Source organism: Oryctolagus cuniculus, chromosome 11 (genome assembly GCF_964237555.1).
Source record: "Oryctolagus cuniculus chromosome 11, mOryCun1.1, whole genome shotgun sequence".
In the NCBI taxonomy this organism is placed as follows: domain Eukaryota; kingdom Metazoa; phylum Chordata; class Mammalia; order Lagomorpha; family Leporidae; genus Oryctolagus; species Oryctolagus cuniculus.
In genome coordinates, this window is record NC_091442.1 from 34961356 (window position 1) to 34981712 (window position 20357).

The 20357-nt window shown below is 39.2% G+C and overlaps 1 protein-coding gene and 1 long non-coding RNA gene across 6 annotated transcripts in view; one reads left to right on the forward strand and one right to left on the reverse strand.

Annotated features, from left to right (window-relative positions):
- The window catches only part of ANKEF1 (ankyrin repeat and EF-hand domain containing 1), a 33117-nt gene extending 16627 nt beyond the window's left edge, over window positions 1–16490 (forward strand). For all 3 annotated transcript variants that reach the window (XM_008256378.4, XM_002710975.5, XM_051845382.2), the window contains exons 3-10: window positions 575–774; window positions 1505–1654; window positions 2996–3119; window positions 8603–9425; window positions 10981–11207; window positions 12759–12922; window positions 14114–14251; window positions 15420–16490. In XM_008256378.4, the coding sequence (XP_008254600.2) occupies window positions 575–774; window positions 1505–1654; window positions 2996–3119; window positions 8603–9425; window positions 10981–11207; window positions 12759–12922; window positions 14114–14251; window positions 15420–15578 (1985 nt within the window). In that variant the 3' untranslated portion in view covers window positions 15579–16490. The remainder of the gene's footprint in view (window positions 1–574; window positions 775–1504; window positions 1655–2995; window positions 3120–8602; window positions 9426–10980; window positions 11208–12758; window positions 12923–14113; window positions 14252–15419) is intronic.
- The window catches only part of LOC103348253 (uncharacterized), a 204097-nt gene that overhangs the window by 14069 nt on the left and 169671 nt on the right, over window positions 1–20357 (reverse strand). For 2 of the 3 annotated variants that reach the window (XR_011379991.1, XR_011379993.1), the window contains exon 13: window positions 8863–18998. This is a non-coding gene — a long non-coding RNA (uncharacterized lncRNA). Of the gene's footprint in view, window positions 1–7443; window positions 18999–20357 lie in introns of those variants that run through there. The other variant, XR_011379992.1, reaches the window with a different exon arrangement.

Sequence of the window (20357 nt, forward strand, 5' to 3'; positions counted from 1 at the left end):
TATGTAGAGCACCTGTATGTTAAAGCTCCTGGGTGTGGCGATTTATCAGTTTCCTCTCTACATTGGACTCAAATGAGTAACATAGGGGCAGAGCTTCTTGCCTTCTAGTTTTTCCTCTCAAGGCTACTATACTGACAACCTGCTTTCTACACTCAGGGCCAGTCTGCACATTTTAATATTCAGTGCTAGTATTTTGCCATGGGAGCTAGGGACCAACCAGTAGCCCTCTAGCACACAGAGACCCACACATTCCCTGAAGGAACATTTGGAGTATGGGCTGCTAGATGCCAAATACCTGGGGTCAATAAAGTGCAGCACTCCAATTCTTCTCTAAACTAGGTCCTATCACACTTGGCTGTGACTGTTTCCTAACTGTATCAGAAATTATTACTCTTTTATTTCTGTCTTGTCATTTTAATTGTTTCAGAGGGGGAAATCAAGACAAATATGCATTTCCTCTGCCATCCTTAAGTAGCTACAATGGATTTTTAAATTATCTTTTTATTCTTCCTATCAGTTCAAATATAGAGAGACTAATTTAATACTCTTTGGGGGGAATTCTATTTTTCTGCAGGTGTTTTGTTTTACTGCATTTTACCTACCAAGAGGCATTATCGCTGTGCTCTGATTGCTCTTGAACATGGTGCAGATGTCAATAATTGTACCTATGAAGGAAAACCAGTATTCCTCAGAGCTTGTGAAGAGGCACATGATGTTAAAGAAGTGTGTCTGACATTTTTGGAAAAAGGAGCCAATCCAAATGCTGTCAACCCAGTAAGACTATTTGTGTGATTATAATAGTTCTGCTTTCAATTGCAAGTCATTAGTATAATTTTTTTGCATTTAAATATGATAAAATTATATTGATAGCTTATAGATTGTTCATTTATACTCAAACTTCCTGAAGATGATATACTTTTATTATATTTATTTTTTCATGATTCTGTAGCATATTTCCTAGTTATGTTTTGAAAATTCATGTATATTATCCATAACGTCATAATATTATAGGAAACAACAAAAAAGGCATCACTGATATTTAATAAAAATTTATCTTCTTAGAAAGAATGTAATTCTCCTGTTTCTGTTATACATTTCCTTTCCTGTTTCACTTGGCTAATACTGGGTTTTCTTCTGATTCTCATTTCTAGACACTAAAATTAAATTTTCTTTTCATTGGAAAATTTCTGTCTCTAAATTTTAGTAATTATGTACCCCATACTTTGTTTTCCCACTTGATACTGTTTTATTTTGCTAGAAGTGTATTTTTTTTAGCATAATGTTTTATAAGGTCATCCAGAGTAACCTTGATTCTGATTTGAAAATTCTGTATTTTGGACACTGATCCATTGTACTGGCTTAATTTTTCCCCTATTGTTACATGAAACTAAAAAAACAAAAATAAGCACATTTGTGTAAGTAGGGTCAAATGAATCTAGACCATGTTCACACTGTGCTATTTAATCTGACAGGTATAAGGGTGTTGAATCTGTTTCATGTTCAGTCCACAGGTCGCACGGCTTTAATGGAAGCATCAAGAGAAGGAGTACTAGAAATCGTTCGGGGAATACTAGAAAGAGGAGGGGAAGTGAACACATTTGACAATGAAAGACATCATGCTGCTCATTTTGCTGCCAAAGGAGGTTTTTTTGATGTAATAATCTGCTCTTTGCTTTGAATTTTTTTAAAGATTTAATTATTTGAAAGGCAAAGTTACAGAGAGGCAGAGGGAGAGAGAGAGAGAGTGAGCAAGCTTCCATCCACGGATTCCTCCCCAAATGGCAGCAACAGCTGGAGCTGAGCCAATCTGACGTCAGGAGCCAGGAGCTTCTTCTGGGTCTCCCATACGGGTGCAGGGGTGCAAGGACTTGGGCCATCTTCCACTGCTTTCCCAGGCCATAGCAGTGAGCTGGATTGGAAGTGGAGCAGCTAGGACTACAATCAGCACCCATATGGCATGCTGGCACTGCAGGCGGTGGTTTTACCCACTGTACCACAGCGCCAGCCTCCTTTGCTTTGAAATTTGTTGCTGAAACTATTTTCTCCTTTTTCTCAAAAAACTTTACATATTTTGTATAGGATAGACTAAGACAGTTTTTCTGAGTTACTATATTGTTTCTAGACAAATTCTTCAGAAGTCTAAAATTGAATCTTTTTAAACATACTCCAGCTCTTTGTTTAGTTGTATCAATTTGTTTAAATATTCATTTATATTGCTGATAACATTACTGGTAATATGCTACTTAGAATTTCTGCCAACTGGGACTGTCCTAGTCTATGCCTCCATTATGTATTAGGATTCTCAAAGTATGGCTATGATCCGGTTGTGGGAGATCAGTTCCACCATACATTTTTCTCCTTGGTATTTGTGTGCATCCCATGTTCTACTTGAATTTTAAGCTTGAATTTTATTCTGATTATCTGGACATATCTTTAGCAAAGGATATCTGGTAAAGTGACAAGCAAAATAAGAATTAGTGCTATCTTATTTTTTAAATTCTGAATTTAAAATTTCATTACTCAATTTTCTTCAACTTCTAGCACTTTACTTTCTCACTTTACTTTCTCTCTTCCATACAATAATATCATACCTAACAACAGAAGCCACATTTGGTAAAGAATTTGCTCCTCTTATGTTTTTGCCATATTTTGATACTTTCTTAAATTGCCTACACTTACCAAAATGATAGTTCTCTGGTGAGAATAGAGTTTTCTATACTCTAGACCATTGCTGTTTGATAGAATTTTGGGTGATGATGAAAACGAGTTATACAATATGGTACAATATAGTAGCTACATGTGTCTTTTTCAGTATTTTAAATGTGGCTAGTGAAACTAAGGATCTAAATTTTGAATTCTTTTAATTTAATTCATTTCAATTTTAATTTTCAGTAGCCACGTGTGTCTAGTAGGTAGTATGTTGAACCAAGCAGCTCTAAGTACCTTTTCTCATTTGTTTCTTATTGCTTGCCAATATGCATTATTTATTTTGCAGATACTGAAGCTTCTTTTTGCCTACAATGCAGACCTGGGGCTGATTGCAATGAATGGCAACACACCACTTCATTATGCAGCTATGGGTGGTTTTGCAGATTGCTGTAAATATATAGCTCAGCGAGGTAAAATTGCATAGCAATTCTGGGCTTAAAAGTGTTTATAATTTACCCATGTTGTAGCTGAGCTGAGAATACGGGTCTGTAACTTGTCAGCTGCTTATCTTTTTCAATAGCAAAACCTCACTCTGGTGTAGAAAGTAAATTTGACATTTTTTTAATACTTCTTTCTGTTAAATCATGAATCTGGTCATTAAAGTATTGAAAATCCATTTATCCATAATACTTAGGCTGTTAGAAACTGAAAGGAGATTGTTCTTGAGTAAACTAATTCTTAAAATGCTTATAATTAACTTCTTCATTTTAAAAATGCCTACATCAATTTAAGGAATGATAAACACTAAAAATCATTTCCTTTAGGCTGAATTTTGTTTTATTTATTTATTTTAAAAAAATATTTATTTATTTATTTGAACGAGTTATACAGACAGAGGAGGCAGAGAAAGAGAGAGAGAGAGAGAGAGAGAGAGAGAGAGACAGGTGTTCCATCCAATGGTTCACTCCCCAGTTGGCTGCAGTAGCTGTGCCGATCTGAAGCCAGGAGCCAGGAGCCTCCTCCGGGTCCCCTACATGGGTTCAGGGGCCCAAGGACTTGGGCCATCTTCTGCTGCTTTCCCAGGTCATAGCAGAGAGCTGGATCAGAAGTGGAGCAGCCAGGTCTCGAACCGGCACCCATATGGGATGCCAGCATTTTAGGCCGGGGCGTTAACCCGCTGCATCACAGCGCTGGCCTCTTGTTTTATTTTTTAAAGAGTGTTCTGTTATATTAAACAGATACATTTTCTGGATAATTTGAAATTATCATGGGAAATATTTTAGAGGGAAACACTTAATAAAATGAAAATTTTCATGGAAAATTTGAAATGTAAGCAACATTATTTTAGATTTTTCTGAGACTTTTATGTAACTTAATTTAGGAATATAAGCTGAACTATCTACAGCTTAATGGGTTCCTTAAAATGAAAATATTAGCTAATTAATTTAAAGATCTGGATTTACTTGTTGTTAATTCCATGCTAATTTTTTTTACTCTTTGTTAGAGACGGAACTGTATTTTATGGAAAAATATGTATTTCTAATTTATGAGAAATAAACAAAGAGTCCAACAACTCTGTGACAGAACAAAGAAAGTGATTTGTTTTCAGTCTTCTCTAAAAGCACAGAATTTGAGATGACACTCGTACCTAAAGATCCTAGACTGTAACCATTCACATTAAAATAAAATAAAACCATATGTCCATATAACTAGCAGTGTAGTACCTGATCCATTTTTTAAAAATGCACTTATTCTCTGGTTCCTCAGAGGAGTTTTTTTTTTTTTTTTTTTTTTTTTTTTTTTTTTTTTTAAGATTGATTTATTTAGAGAGGCAGAGGCAGAGAGAGAGAAAGGTCTTCCATCCACTGGTTCACTCTCCAGATAACTGCAATGGTCAGAGCTGTGCCGATCTGAAGCCAGGAGCCAGGAGCTTCTTTCGGGTCTACCACACAGGTGCAGGGACCCCAGGACTTGGGCCATCTTCCACTGCTTTCCCAGGCCATAGCAGAGAGTTGGATCGGAGTGGAGCAGCTGGGACTCGAACCAGTGCCCATATGGGATGCCAGTACTGCACACTGGGGCTTTAACCTGGTATGCCACAGTGCTGGCCCCCGATCCATTTTTATTTTTATAAGTTAATACTTTCTTTCTGCATCCCCACCAATAATAAACTTTTTTTTTTTAACAAACGAGGAAAGAAAAAGAGGTAAAATGTAATTTTTATTCATTTAAAATTGTCTTAGTCTTATTTTCAAATCTGTCACTATCAGCAGCTTATTATTATTATGGTATTTCATGTATTCCTTGTTACCCTTGTATATTTCTGAAATCCAAACATCTTCCCAGGTTGAGACAGCTCCTTCAGCTCTCACATGATGATTTTTTCATTTTAACACAAGTATCTCTACATAGACTTTCTATCGTTTATGTGTACCTGAGATAGTCACAGAAAGCCCAATGAGAAGCAGAGGGCCAGGGCTCAATAGAAAGGGTTGAACTTCCTGGAACAACCAGAAGACTACATTTCTAAAGCAAATGTCTGAAAATGTTCTGAATTCCATGGCATATTTGGAAGCATAACCACGTCATCAGATCCCTGTGTGGGTAACCCAGTTCCGCAGCAGAAGTGCTTTATTTCCAGTTTCAGAATCTTAGATCTAAGGCAATTGGAGCAGCAAGAAACCTTTGGTAATGCTGTGCTCATTTCTGAATAAACTCCATGCATTTAGTCTTTTCTGTACTTAATTCTAGAGCATTTGTTCTAGATGGATTCCTTTCCCATGTGGAAATATCTTGGGGCAAGTGTTTGGTACAGTGGTGAAAACGCCACTTGGGATGCCTGCATCCCTCATCATAGTGTCTTGGCTCAAGTCCCAGCTCCAGTTCCAATCCAGCTTCCTGCTAATGTGCACCCAAGGAAGCAGCAGGTGATGGCTCAAGTACTGGGACCCCTGCCGCCACATGGGAGACCTGGACTGAGTTCTGGGCTCTCTGCTTTGGCCTCACCCAATCCTGGTTGTTACAAGCATTTGGGGAACAAACGAGTGGATGAAAGATCTCTCTATCTTCTGTCTTTCTCTTACTGTCTCTCTGTATTTCAAATAAAGTAAAAATAAATTTAAAATTAAAATATTCTCAATATGCTTCTCTTTTGGCCACTGGCACAATTTACAGCTCCCTGTAATGTGAGCAGTGTGAGAAGCATACCCAAGGGGGAGGGGGAGAATTTGAGGATGTCGTTCTGAAGCCCCTCATGAGAGTTCTCCTCCTCAGGGGTCTTTGGCTCCTTGGATTTCAGCCAGCTGAAAGCTGGGTATCTTTAGCATGGAGGATGAATGAGGCTTCGGTGTCTGGGGTGGGAGGGTTCAGTTCCAATGTTGATATGAATATAAAAATCTGAGGATGCTCAAGCATCTTATATAAAATAGTGTAACATTTGGGTAGAACCTACGCACATCCTCCTGTGCACTTCAGATATGTCTGGATGACTTATGATAGCTAATGCAGTGTAAATGATTTGTAAGTCATCATATTGCTTAGGGAATAATGACAAGAAAAAAGTCTGTACATAGATGCAATTTTCTTTTCAAATATTTTCTTGGACGAGGGAGGTCAACTGTAGATGTAAAGGAGGAGACAGAGTCCCAAGTGAAAAGGAGAATTGCCTTCAGATGTCTCGGCTGAGATGAGGCAAGTCTTTTGTCCACAGAAAGGTTTCTAATTAGGAGGAAACAAAGTGGAAGACAGCAAGCTACAGCAGGTTTAAAATCCTGTGGTCCTTCCTGCTGGGGCGACATAGAAGTGACATGAGAAGGGGGTACATGAAACACCCAGACACAGGGATCCAGAGGACAGCTAAGTGGAAACAGTGTACCCTGAATGGCTATGGCATTGCACTATGGAATTGCTACTGTGTGCTGGAACTTCATTGTTGAGACCACTCTCAGGGTTTCTCCCATTAAGTCATTACTCTTAAGTGTCCAATACAGAAATTGTAGAATCTGCATTGCCTCAGTACCCTTTTGAGTTTTCTATCATTAATAAAATTATCAACCTTAGTATAAAAATTAATTTTTGAGAATATCAAAGAAAATATTAATCCTGAAAATATTAGTGATTATTTTGAGGAGGTTTCCATGTATCTTTTTTCTTCTGTCAAACACACAAAAATGGTATAACGTCATGAATCCTATAGTGCCCAGCATGGCAAGAAATTTCATGGCATGGAGTAAGATTTTCAGGTATTACAGGAGCATGTTTTATTTTTGCATATAGCTTCCTATATCCTTTGGTTGCTAGAGATACTGATTGGATTTCAGTACTTTTTGTTGTGATGTTGCCTAAACAATGTTGCCGTCTTCTAGAAAGACCATCTTCATAGGCCTAATTACTTATTTGTACATGTAATGAATTTTTAATATCTTAACACCACAGATAACACAGCCTTCTAGGTTACACTAGATTCTCTGATACATTCCAAAAAGCTTATTTCTTTGGAGAATTTTACAAATGTTTTCATCATTTTAATGGACCAAAAGGGAAATGAATTTTAATGTGTAACTTGCATACAAATATTATATACAAATATAATATTGCAGTCCTCAGATTTGATTACCAAATTAGTTTTTCCTCTGTCAATGTGGATCACATGACCTTACCACAAAGCAGCACAATAGTACAAATTACATTAGTTTAGTGAAGAATATAGATAAAATATTGCTTAAGATTATACACAAATTTATAATCTACATCATTCAGTAACAATGAGGTATCATTCATCATGCAAGGTCTTACCAAAACTGCTTAAATCCAGCTTATGTCTGTGTTCAAATATATCCTTGCTCTTTTTCTGTTGGTGTGAGTGTGCTTAAACAAGTATCCACATGGTTTCAGTTTTCATATAGGGATAAATTCCTATTCCTTTGTGGGCAGATATAATCTTCTTCAGAATTCACCTAAGTGAAGCTCATGGGAAAAAAAATCACAGCTTAAGTTTGTAATTATCATAGCTCAATAAGTTTATCTTCATATGCATAACAGCATAATATGGAAACAAATTTTTTTTTTGCTAATCACTATGCATCATGTTTGTGACCAAGTGGATAGTTAACTCTTCTAATTTGGAAACTTTAAGAGTTAAATATATACCAGGGAAATGCACACAAAATAGGGAGGATATATTAATATAATAAAGTGAAGAAAGAAGGTGTTATTATGAAAGGGACAAAACTCAATGAAGACAACATTTTTAACCTCCACATATAAGAGAAAATATGTGGTATTTGTATTTCTGTGACTTATTTCACATAGTATAATGATCTCCATTCCCATCCACATTATTGTAAATGCCGGGATTCAACACTTTTTTACAGCTGAGTAATATTCCATTGTCTGTATATACCACATTTGATTTCTTCATCCACTGATGGACATCTGGGTTGGTTGCATATCTTTGTTGTTGTGAGTGCCACTGCAATGAACGTGGGAATTTAGGTATCTTGTTCATATATGCTGACTTCTTTTCCTTCAGACATATTCCCAGAAGTAGGATAGCTGTGCCACGTGGCAGACCCATTTTTGGTTTTTTGAGGAACCTCCGCACTGTTTTCCATAATAGTTGTACTAATTGTCATTCCCACCAAAAGTGTAGTAGGATACCCTTTTTCTCTACAGCTTTGCCAACTTTTGTTATTTTCTGTCTTTTTGACAATAGCCATTCTAACTGGAGAGGGATGATACCTTATTGGGGTTTTAATTTGCACCCCATTGCTGACTAATGATACTGAGGATTTTTTCATGTGTTTGATGGCCATTTGTAGCTCTTCTTTTGAAAAATTTGAGGACAAACTTTTGACTTATCACTCAAAGTTAAGAAAGCAGTTGCATGAATGTCAGTTTTAGAGCTGTGCAGATGTCTTGGTATCGTTCCTAATAACAATGCTTCATGTTTTAGGATGTGACCTGAAATGGAAGAATTTAGAACATAAAACACCCAGGGCTGTGGCAAAGGACGGCGGCTTCAAAGCAGCAAGCAAGGAGATACGCCGAGCAGAGCGAATGGCTAATAAACTGGCCAAGCCAGGAGTCAAAAATCCTAATCCTCTTTGGGCCCTCAGGCTACACGACTGGTCCATAGAGCATGAGACTTTCCTTCGGGAAGGTTTCTCCTTCGTGGACCGTGGTGATGGGACAGTCACCAAAGAGGACTTTGTCTTGGTGCTGGAGGAGAGGCAGGATTTCGCAAGCTCAGAACAGCTGGCTTCTGTAGCTCAGCTGCACGAAAAATCCCGTGGAGGAGGGGTCAACATTAATGAATTCTTTAAAGGAACCAGATATTTAAGCAAGTCCTTTGTCTTGGGAGCTTTTGGGCCTAAGAAAAGGAAACGAGGGATGGGCCGCAAGGGAAGGAAAGGCAAGTTTGTTTTACCTCTCCCAATTTGCATCATACCCGAGTCTGAATTTCCACGGCGGCCAGACGGTGGACCACCGTATTACATGATTGAAACCTACCAGAATGTAACTGATTACAGTCGGTTTAATAGAGATCATCCACCTGAACATCCCATTCAGGATGACTCCGCTTGGTACATTGACGATCCAGCAAAAACGTTTTCAAATATTAATTTTATCACCAAGGCAGGAGACCTGGCTTCTCTGAAAAAAGCTTTTGAATTAGGAATTCCTGTGGACATGAAGGATAATTATTACAAAACGCCACTCATGACGGCTTGTGCAAGCGGAAACATAGATGTGGTCAAGTTTCTTCTGGAAAAGGGGTATGTGTTTGGATGAGGTTTGCATTTTCTCAGGTCTTCACACAGCAAGTAAAAGGAAGTCTTCAACAGACATCTAGCTCGAGGATTTTAGCGGTATAGGAAAGCGCTTCATTATTGAAATCCGTGATCTTACAGAGAAAACCAGGCGAATGGGGCACAGGATTGCATATGCACAGTTTGCCAACAACAATTATGTGCAAAATGTCCCAAAAAGGATTTTTAAAGATTTATATATTGATGTATTTAAAAGGCACAGAAAAGGGAGAATGAGGGATGTCTTCCATCTGCTGGTTTCTTCCTAAGTGGCCACAAGAGCCAAGATTGGGCCCGGCCAAAGCCAGAAGCAGAAACTCCATCAGGGTCTTCCACATGGATTGGCAGAGACTCAAGTGTTTGGGCTCCTCTTTCACTGCCTTCCCAGGCACCTAACAGGAAGCTGGATAGGAAGTGCAGCAACTGGTACTCAAACTGGCGCTCCAGTATTGGACGCTGGCATAACAAGCAGCAGCTTAATATGCTGTCCCATAACACAGGCCCAAAAAGCCAAAGCATTTTTCTTATGGGGTAGAAAGGGTTTGCTGATTGGGCGTCAGCAGCTTTCTGTCAATGGCAGGACATCTTGGATTGGTCTCAGAGCTTTACCTAGATGGTGTGAAGTTGCTTTTTAACCTGCCTCTTTTATTTATGGGGATCCCAACCTATTCAGACAAGTGGGATCGTGGCCATAATGACTAGAGTTTGGGTGCACAGGGGGTAGTCTTTTCTTCAATTCATTTGTAAATATTAAAATATCAAAACATGACATTTTTATTTAACTTTTTAACTAAAGCAGTTACTAAGGTTTACTTTCCTTCTTCTACCATAGTTGTCTAAGCTGTGGCAAGGTTTTTTTATTTTTTAACCTTCTTGTGTCTTGCTTTTCTCATTTATGTGAGAATTCTAATGAGACTCATCTCAAAATGTGTTGATTTAGTGAACTAAAATATGTAAAACATGAGGTTAGTAATTGTACCCTTAAGATATTAATAGTACTATAACTTTTGGTGTCAAAGAAAGATACAAATTTGTTTATTATCAAGAGAGGTACAAAGCAACTAAGGAGAATTTGAACTTTGAGACACTGAGTTTCTATAAATGACCATAACTTTAAATAATACATTGTACTGCTTAGAATTTTAATGATGAAAGCTCATTTAAAAATGTATAACATGCAGAGAAAGTAGACACAAGATGAAATAATACAACTTGTATATTTCCTGCTAGCTTTTATCTTTATTGAATTCAGGATTTTTCCTTTTTTATTTTAATCTTTGCAAAAATGCTAATTCCTTGTATCTAAGTGCTTTTTAAAGCTAAACTATGTGTATACATGAAGAAATTCTAAACTGTAAATAAAGCAGAATAAAGTAGTTTCGGAAAACACTATCCCACTAACATTACTCAGAGCACCTGTGGTTTAAACAACTTAAGGAAACTGTATTAAATCTTTGCGTTTTAGCTTACCATGCTTGGAACAACCCATATTTTTAGTGTATCTATCTATCTTATTTCGTAGGGCTAATGTTAATGCAACAGATAATTTTCTATGGACTCCACTTCATTTTGCATGCCATGCCGGCCAACAAGACATTGTTGAGCTTCTGATTAAGTCTGGAGCTTTAGTGGATGCTGTATCCATCAACAACTCGACTCCTTTAAGTAGAGCCATTGAAAGCTGTAGACTGGATACTGTGAAATATCTACTTGACATTGGTGCTAAATTCCAGCTAGAAAATAGAAAAGGTATGTGTTCAAATTGTTGATAGCTGGCGGGTGCCGTGGCTCAATAGGCTAATCCTCCACCTGCAGCACCAGCACCCTGGGTTCTAGTCCCCGTAGGGGCGCCGGATTCTGTCCCGGTTGCTCCTCTTCCAGTCTAGCTCTCTGCTGTGGCCCAGGAGGTCAGTGGAGGATGGCCCAAGTGCTTGGGCCCTGCACCTGCATGGGAGACCAGGAGAAGCACCTGGCTCCTGGCTTCGGATCAGTGCAGTGCACCAGCCACAGCGAACCGGCTGCAGCGGCCAGGGTGAGGTGAACCAACGGAAAAGGAAGACCTTTCTCTCTGTCTCTCTCACTGTCCACTCTGCCTGTCCAAAAAAAAAAAAAAAAAAAAAAAAATTGTTGATAGCTAGTGTTAGAATAGGAGAAGATACATTAGATTCCAAATCCCTTCTGATTGTGTCCTTGAAGGACCACATTTTCTCCTGGGTTCTTTGCACAGGCCTGAGTCAAATGCATGATGTCTGTCTTATAGTCCTGGGCTTCCCAAATCCCTAGTGTTGAAGGGCTAGTTCTTCATGTTTGAAATCTGATGCTGATTGATGCTTATGTAAAGTACAACAAAAAGTGATTTACTGCAAAAATGGAATGGAAAATGAATATAAAATAAAAACCCAAACTTTTTTTAATCATTAGATTCAAAGAACAGGAATTTATTGTTACATTGGAATGCAGTTTTCTGAATGCTGAATTTCTGGAGTTACTTCATTGTGTGTATCTATTAGTTTCTGGCCTTGCACCTGTTTGCACACTTTGAGTTATCACACTGTTACAACTATTAATTCCTAACTGCATAGTTTAAAGACTGCAGATTTTGGATTCCTCTTAAAACTGCAAAGGGATTCCTAAATTGAGGCTTCCTTGGCTAGGACGTAAACAATGGGCTACTTATGTGGGTCATAAATACCACATGGGAAGAATAAAATTTCATTTGAATGAATGTTTGAGCTCCTTGTTTGAAGGTGTTGTTTCCTTGTGTGGGAATCCATTACTTTCTTTGGCTCTGAGGGAGCATTATACTTCTGGCTGCTTCAGTCTGCCTCTGAATCACAGGTCGTATTGCACCAGGCCTGCCTCATGGTGTTACAGGTGACATAATGCCCAGCCATCTGACTTGCACATCTGTGACTACCAGCTTCTCCAGGCGTGTTTGAATTTCCATTGCTGTGTTATGGAAGGGAGAAGGAGAATGATATAAAATTATCACTCTAATGCAATGTGGGGAGCAGACCATCAATTAGATATTTAAAATGTACATTATTAGTATTTCCTATCTACTTTTTAAGAAACACAGTCAAGATATTAGGAAATAATTTGTTCTCATGCTATGAAGTGGCATTTTAAATCATGAGGGTCTACAGTTGGGCTCACCATAGGTTCTGTGAACTTATACTCATCATTTGCTTCAGTAACCACTCTGAAATGCTTACAGATGATATGCTGAGGTTTTGTTTTTCTACATTGCTATCGTTAACCTGTTTACTGTAACTGAATTTATGTTTATATCTGAAACAGGACATAGTGCTATGGATGTTGCAAAGGCATATGCTGATTATAGAATCATTGGCCTGATTAAAGAAAAGCTAGATAATTTGCCAAAACCAGCAGAAAATCAAAAAGTGAAAGGCAAACCACCCCCTAAACCAAAGACTGAAGGTGTTGAAATTAAGAAAGAAGAGGTAAGAAAAGAGGTTGAATACTCATTTGTCATTGGAATTCTTTAAAAAATTTAGTGGTGGTGGCCACCAGCAGTATTTATATATCATTATATTATTATACAACACAGGCAAAATCATATGCAATGCATACTTTCAGCATGATTATATAATACTCTTAAATATCTACCAAAAAATTCCTGCTACTATAGAGTATAGTAAGTGCTCATTATAAACAGAATCCACACAAAAGCCAAGTTGATTTGACCAACTACAATTAAGATATTGAAAAATAACTGAATTGGATTTGTGTATATTCTTAAGTTATACAGATTTGGTGAGATAGCTCAAACATGGAAGAAGGGTAGCCCTCATGGGAATGAATTAAGCATGGTTTCCCTTCATTTTGGTCTCATAATCTTTCACTGTCTACCTCCCCCATGCCCAGCTCTATTGAACTCTGGGATATGAAATTAGTTATAAGTTAGATATCTTGAGAAATGACTCGAGTTGACCATTCTGGTGTGTTGAGTTGTCAGGTTGACGATACATCAAGTTGACTGTTCTCGTAATCCAGAGTAGTTTAGGTTTCTTTAAACTAAACTACCAATGGAAGGTTGAGGCCATTGCCTGTGGAGATTACTGTGACATCAAGACTTCTCCCTTACCAGGGAAGCCGTAAGTTCATTTCTAGGCTGGACTCTTCCTTTAGAGAAGCGGAAAATTCACAGGAGATTCTTGGCAGACATAGGACAAGGAAACACTTTAATGCTGTCAGGTCGAAAAGGGTTGAGGGGACATAGATGGTAGGAAGTGGCTAGGGTGAAGGGATTTAGATAAAGGAGAGCATTATAAACATGGAGAACATTGGAGTGAAAGGAGATGAAGGCAGATTAATTGGCTAAATACTATGTATACTATTACAATTATAGTAGGATTCCATTCCCCTGATCAATGAATAACCATGGGTTGAGGATGAATACCTGAACATTTATGTGACCCGTCACTGATACTACTAAATAAGTAGAGTTAAAACAAGCAAACTAATATCTTCCTATCCAAAGTTATAATAATAGTCTATTTTGCCTAAACTTACAACTTGAATAGTAACGTGTTTAGAGTTTTTTTTCTGACTTCAGAATAAGACGTACAAAAACAAATAATGTGAGATGGTAACTGTAGGTTTTTGTATTTTACTTTTTGTCTTGTTTTCAGGAACAACTTTCATCCATTTATGCTGTACCAGCCATATCAGAGGAAAAGAAAATGCGTAAGGATAATGTGGTTTATCTCAATTCATTGATTACCAGTGGTTATACCAAGAAAGTGGATATCACATTTGTTCCACGAAGGGTAAGCACAATGGAAATATCTTCACAGCACTGTAGGAGCTCATCCTATCATTTTGCAAATGATTTTATTATGCCATTCATCCAAAGCCCAAAGTTTATCTTTCATAGTTACTATTTGTAAGTGTCCTTTTGCCAGGTCTTGATACTTTCAAATCAGTTCAATGTTAGCTCTCAACATCTTATTCCCATTTTGATATTGACATTTGAATTTTTCTTGAAAGACTGAAGGCTTCTTCGGTTAACAGCATTCCCTACAGCCATTTTGTCACCAAGTTCTAGATGCATTTTTCTTGGTATTTCCCAGACCCAACCCTTCCTTTCACTTAGAAATTTCACTAAAGCCAAGACTGGATTTATTGAGTCTCCTAAAATATCTCCAATTAATGAGGTTGGAGATGTCTTTTTGAGGAAAAGAGTTGTCTTTCTAGTGCCCTTCCAAACTTGCTGAGTAAGCAGTTCTTCCTGCCTTCTATTATGAAAGTATGTTTTACTTCAACATAAGACACAAAGGTAGTAAACTCAGATGACCTTCTAATTCCTTTACTTCCCGGTTTCAACATCCTAAAAGTGAACAGCAGCTGGCCTGAGGGTACTGGCCAGAGAAATGTAATAGAAAGAATATTCCAGATAGTCAGCATCAGAAGTAGTGATGCTGGCCAGTGCCACAGCTCAATAGGCTAATCCTCTGCCTTGCGGTGCCGGCACACCGGGTTCTAGTCCCAGTTGGGGCGCCGGATTCTGTCCCGGTTGCTCCTCTTGCAGGCCAGCTCTCTGCTGTGGCCAGGGAGTGCAGTGGAGGATGGCCCAAGTGCTTGGGCCCTGCATCCCATGGGAGACCAGGATAAGTACCTGGCTCCTGCTTTCAGATCGGCATGGTGCGCCTGCCACAGTGCGCTGGCTGCAGCTGCCACTGGGAGGTGAACCAATGGAAAAGGAAGACCTTTCTCTCTGTCTCTCTCTCACTGTCCACTCTGCCTGAAAAAAAAAAAAAAAGAAATAGTGATGCTAAGATAATCGCTGATGAAATGTAAGGGCGAAGGGGAGTTTCAGTGCATTTAGAAGCAAATTTGATAGTTTTAAGTTAAAACTATGGAATGAAATTGACCTGGATGCTGGCATATTTGTAGGCTGTATACTCATTGTGCTCTGGGTTTCACTATTTGTTTCAGATTTGGAGTCCTGAAGCCACCACAACAGAGCTGATCAGGAAGAGGGAGCTACAGCGGGAGAGGTTTACTTACGAGGTAGACTTCGAAGATTTCATGATGCCTTTTCAGAAGAACATCACAGAGAAAGCTCGGGCATTAGAAGCTGCCTTGAAGACCTAAGTTGCAACAGTTCCTTTTTGGAGTAAATGCTTTGAGGCCCACAAGAAAGAAAATGTAGAGAAAGCAGCTATTACCATCAAAGTCAAAGCAATCCATACATTAAAAAAGTGTTACCAAATATTTCCTTTTCCTTTAATAACTGTGCATATTCTGAGCTATTGACAGATGATGTATTTCATTTTGCAATGAATGGCAGATCATTCTGGCTGAATTCCCCCACTGTGCTTTAAGAATATAGTTGGATACAGTCATGTGAGTTATAAATGTTACTGTCAAAAATACTATGAAGATACTACTAGTCTTATTAAATATGAAATTCATGAAAACAATTAAATATTAGGAAAGAGAAGCAGTGCTTAATCTTTCTAGGAAGGAGTTTTTTTCTCAATGCCATTACAAATGATGTGTCTTAGAAATCTTGGGTCAAGTAAAATGTTAACACCTCTATGGTGTCTGCACTCCATCCACCTCCCCTCCGCAATGGAATTATAGTACTCTCAGGTCTGACTTCCACATTCCAGAGAGCTGCTAGAGATTTGTACAGCAGGGCAGAAGTGCCTGTGAGTTTGCATTGCTTTATAGGCAATTCTAAGCCAGTCATTGAACAGATTCAGTGTATTAATACCCCAGCTCCTTCACCCTTCTCGTGGAAATTCTGTGAAGTGCAGGCACACTCTCCCTGACTCCTACAGTGTCCAGTTGGAGTATGCTGATGTTTCCCACAGTGATAATCTACTTCACAACATACCCTCCATTGTCACTTTCCCTTCCTTGTCTCATTTTCCCCCTCCTCCTTCTCTGTCTCATTTTCCCCACCTCTTCCTCCTCTTTGTTGAGATTACCTTCCAAATATACCTAAATCCTGGTCTCAAGGTTGCTTCTGAAAGAGCCCAAACTGGGAAAACAAACAAACAAACAAACAAACAAAAAAACAAAAAAAACCTACAGTATTGTGATTAAGTCTCCTGGCAAAAAATTCTGAAAATATAATCCCTTACTTTCTGTTAATTACAAAATAAACATTCCCCAGCCTGGAGAATTTGTCCTTGTCTTCTGCATTTGAGAGGTGGTTTAAGTGCATTCGTACAGTAGCTACTACTTTGGACAAAATTTCATGATACCTGAAAGAAAATATGAAAATGACTAGATATTATATGTAACTTTCCTTTAAGACAAGTATGTTAAGGGCAGGAAAAAAATGAGATTTTAAAAGACCCACCATGAGGTGCCGGTGCCATGGCTCACTTGGCAAACCTTCCACCTAGCAGTGCCAGCATCCATATGGGCGCCGGGTTCTAGTCCCGGTTGCTCCTCTTCCAGTCCAGTGCTCAGCTGTGGCCCAGGAAGGCAGTGGAGGATGGCCCAAGTGCTTGGGCGCCTGCATCCATGTGGGATACCAGGAGGAAGCACCTGGCTCCTGGCTTTGGATTGGCGTAGCTCTGGCCGTAGTGGCCCTTTGAGGGGTGAACCAATGGAAGGAAGACCTTTCTCTCTCTGTCTCTCTCTCTCTCTCACTGTATAACTCTATCTGTCAAATATAAAAATAATAAAAAAAAAAAGGACCCACCATGAAACCTCATGAGTGCCTACTGGGATTGGACCTGTGTGTAGAAAGGATGTATGTGAGAATTTTGCCTGAGAATTAGGACCAGTTGGATGGGTGGATGGATGGATGGATAGATGTATAGATGGATGGAAGAATGGATGAATGGATAGGTAGGTAGAGGATAGATGGATAGATGATAGAGATCAATGATAGATACATATCTAGATAGATACAAAGATGGATTTATTGTAAGGAGTTGGAGTCCGTGATTGAGGAGGATGGCTGGCAAATCCTAAGTCTGTAGCATAAGCTGTCAGGAGGTGTAAATAGAAAGCTCCTGAGCAGGAACTATCCCTGAAGTACACAGGCAGAATTTCTTCAGGGAAACCTCCATTCTCCCTTAAATCCTTCAGTATGCACATCTTAAGAGCAAGGACATTCTTTTACATAACCATATTGCAATTGTCAAAATTTCTACTTTTGTTAAAGCATTGGATAAAACCAGGCCCACCCAGATCATTGGGAACTATCTTTTTTACATAAAATCAACTCATTACAGATGTAATTGCATCTACACAATTCTTTGACAGCAAACTGGTGCTTAACTGAGTCACTAGGTATTATAACCTAGCTGCTATGGTTTAAACATATTTGGCTCACCATAATTCATATAGATGTTTAAATGTAAAAGTCTTAAGTTGGGGGGCCAGCAATGTGGTTTAGTTGGTTAAGCCACTGACTGTAACACCAGCATCCCATTTGTGCACCAGTTCAAGTGCCAACTGTTCCATTTCCAATCATTTCCAATCCATTAGCTCCCTGTTAGTGTGCCTGGGACAACAGAAGAAGCTGGACAAAGTACTTGGGCCCCTGCCATTCATGTGGGAAACCTGGATTGAGTTCCCAGCTCCAAATTCAGTCTGGCCCAGACATGGTATTGCAGGCATTCGTGGAATGTGAGTGGATGGGAGATCTTAGTCTTTGTCACTTTTTTTTTTTTTTTGACAGGCAGAGTGGATAGTGAGAGAGAGAGAGACAGAGAGAAAGGTTTTCCTTTGCCGTTGGTTCACCCTCCAATGGCCACCACAGCTGGTGCGCTGTGGCCAGCGCACCGCGCTGATCCAATGGCAGGAGCCAGTTGCTTCTCCTGGTCTCCCATGGGGTGCAGGGCCCAAGCACTTGGGCCATCCTCCACTGCACTCCCGGGCCACAGCAGAGAGCTGGCCTGGAAGAGGGGCAACTGGGAAAGAATCCGGCGCCCGGACCGGGACTAGAACTTGGTGTGCCGGCGCCGCTAGGTGGAGGATTAGCCTAGTAGCCGTGGCGCCGGCCATGTTACTTTCCCAGTCTCTCACTCTCACTCTGACTTTTGAATAAATACATAAATAATGTTTAAAATGTCCTCCAGAAAGAGGGCTGATTAAATATAGAATCGTCACTAACTGAGAGCAGGCAGGCAGATTGCATATCTCCAGTTTCAGCCCCAGATAGGACCTCTCATCTATACAAGAGGTCTTCAGAGTCCATGAAAACTTCCTATTTTGAAAAAAAAAGCCTGCATAGATTTCTAATTTTTGTGTCAAAACACTTACCTATCTTTTAATGCCATTTTCCAGAAACTTTTTGAAGCTCTCCTCATATAACATATGCATGTCTGTTACAGATCGAAACCTTCCATTCTGCCAAATGCTAGATTGACTAGAGTGTTGAATTAATCAGCAAACCTTGTTCTGCCTGGTGTGGTTTCCTTAATTCATTCAGCAGATCTTTATTGAGCACAGATAATGAAAACACTGTCTGCTCCTTGTTCTTTCCTGCAGTGCATCACAGGAGAGTGACTCGTTCAGGTTGTATTTCCCGGATTTCTGCCTCTTCTGGCTTCCAAATAGATTCAAACAATGGAAAGAGATAAACAAGAAAGGAGAGGAGAAGACAACATGGTTTCTCATCCCCTCTTCACCTTCTACAGTGCACTAGGCAATTGCTATGTCTGTCTCCCCCACAGCTCCAGCCACTACCAGGTGACCTCTCCCCTGGGCTCTGGCAATACCACCCACTCCCTCGGTCCTTTTAGCCTGGGAAGGGTACCAGCTTCCTTTCTTGGTAGTTTCTCAGCCGCCTCACTGTGCCTTGGCCCCCTTACTCAGCCTCTTGCATCACCTGTGCAACCAAATCTTTGTATTATCATCTCTTCTGTAAGAAGTCAGAATGCTCTCTGCTTCCTTGATTTGATCCTCATTTACCTTGTATGAGGCACTATAGCATATCAGGAGAAAATGGAATGGAAAACCAACCATGTCATCTGCCCTCATGGAGTTTATAGTTTGGTAGGAGAGACATGTTTTAATTGAATAATCATAGCATGCACCTGATAATTACAGAATTGAAGATTAGCAAAAGATTTGCAAGAGTCCATGGTGTATATTTGCATAAGGTTTTAACACAGTGGAGGATACAATATGGCAGGACCAAAAGCATAATTATAGAAGCATCCAAGATTTCCACACACAATCCATAGTCCCCCAATGATGGGACACACTTCATCATCACGTTAGACACTATCAAGACAACTGTGAGCCTGGACATGTATTTATTACGAGGTCTTTTATGCCCACCAATCATGTAGTTAAATCTAGGCTGGAAACTTATTAAACCAGGGGTAAGCTGTCAATCTCTACATCCCTAAACAATGTAGACAAGCTCATATAGGTGGTCTCCAGGGGGGAATTTTGAGCTCTAAGCAGCATATGATAAAGTAATTATTCATACACTTAATTCTTATGTTTCTGACACATTGAAAAGATGGTAATCTCAATTCACACTATTTTAAAACTAATGATTGAGCATGGCTAAAAATAACATATATATGTTTTCAGTGCATAGTCTGGTATAGACAGAAGTTTATTCTTAACACAAATTCATCCCTGAGTTCCCACATCTGTTCTTGAGAATAGTTTGTTTTCTTCCTAATGGATTCCTTAGTCCTCCTGATTGCCACCAGTAACATAGCTATTTAGAACCATTGCAGTATTCTTCTATGTAGCTGCCTATGATCATTGCCATGAGGACAGGGAGGAGGGCTCCCTTACTCCACTGGCTTGAACTCCACACCAGGCCTCAGTAGACATAAACATTGCCAATCATTGTGAAGAAGTGAAATGATCGCAAATAAGCAAGGAAAAGCAGTTTTAAACACTCTTTACAGAGAAACTTATACCAGTTTTTCTTTCTTG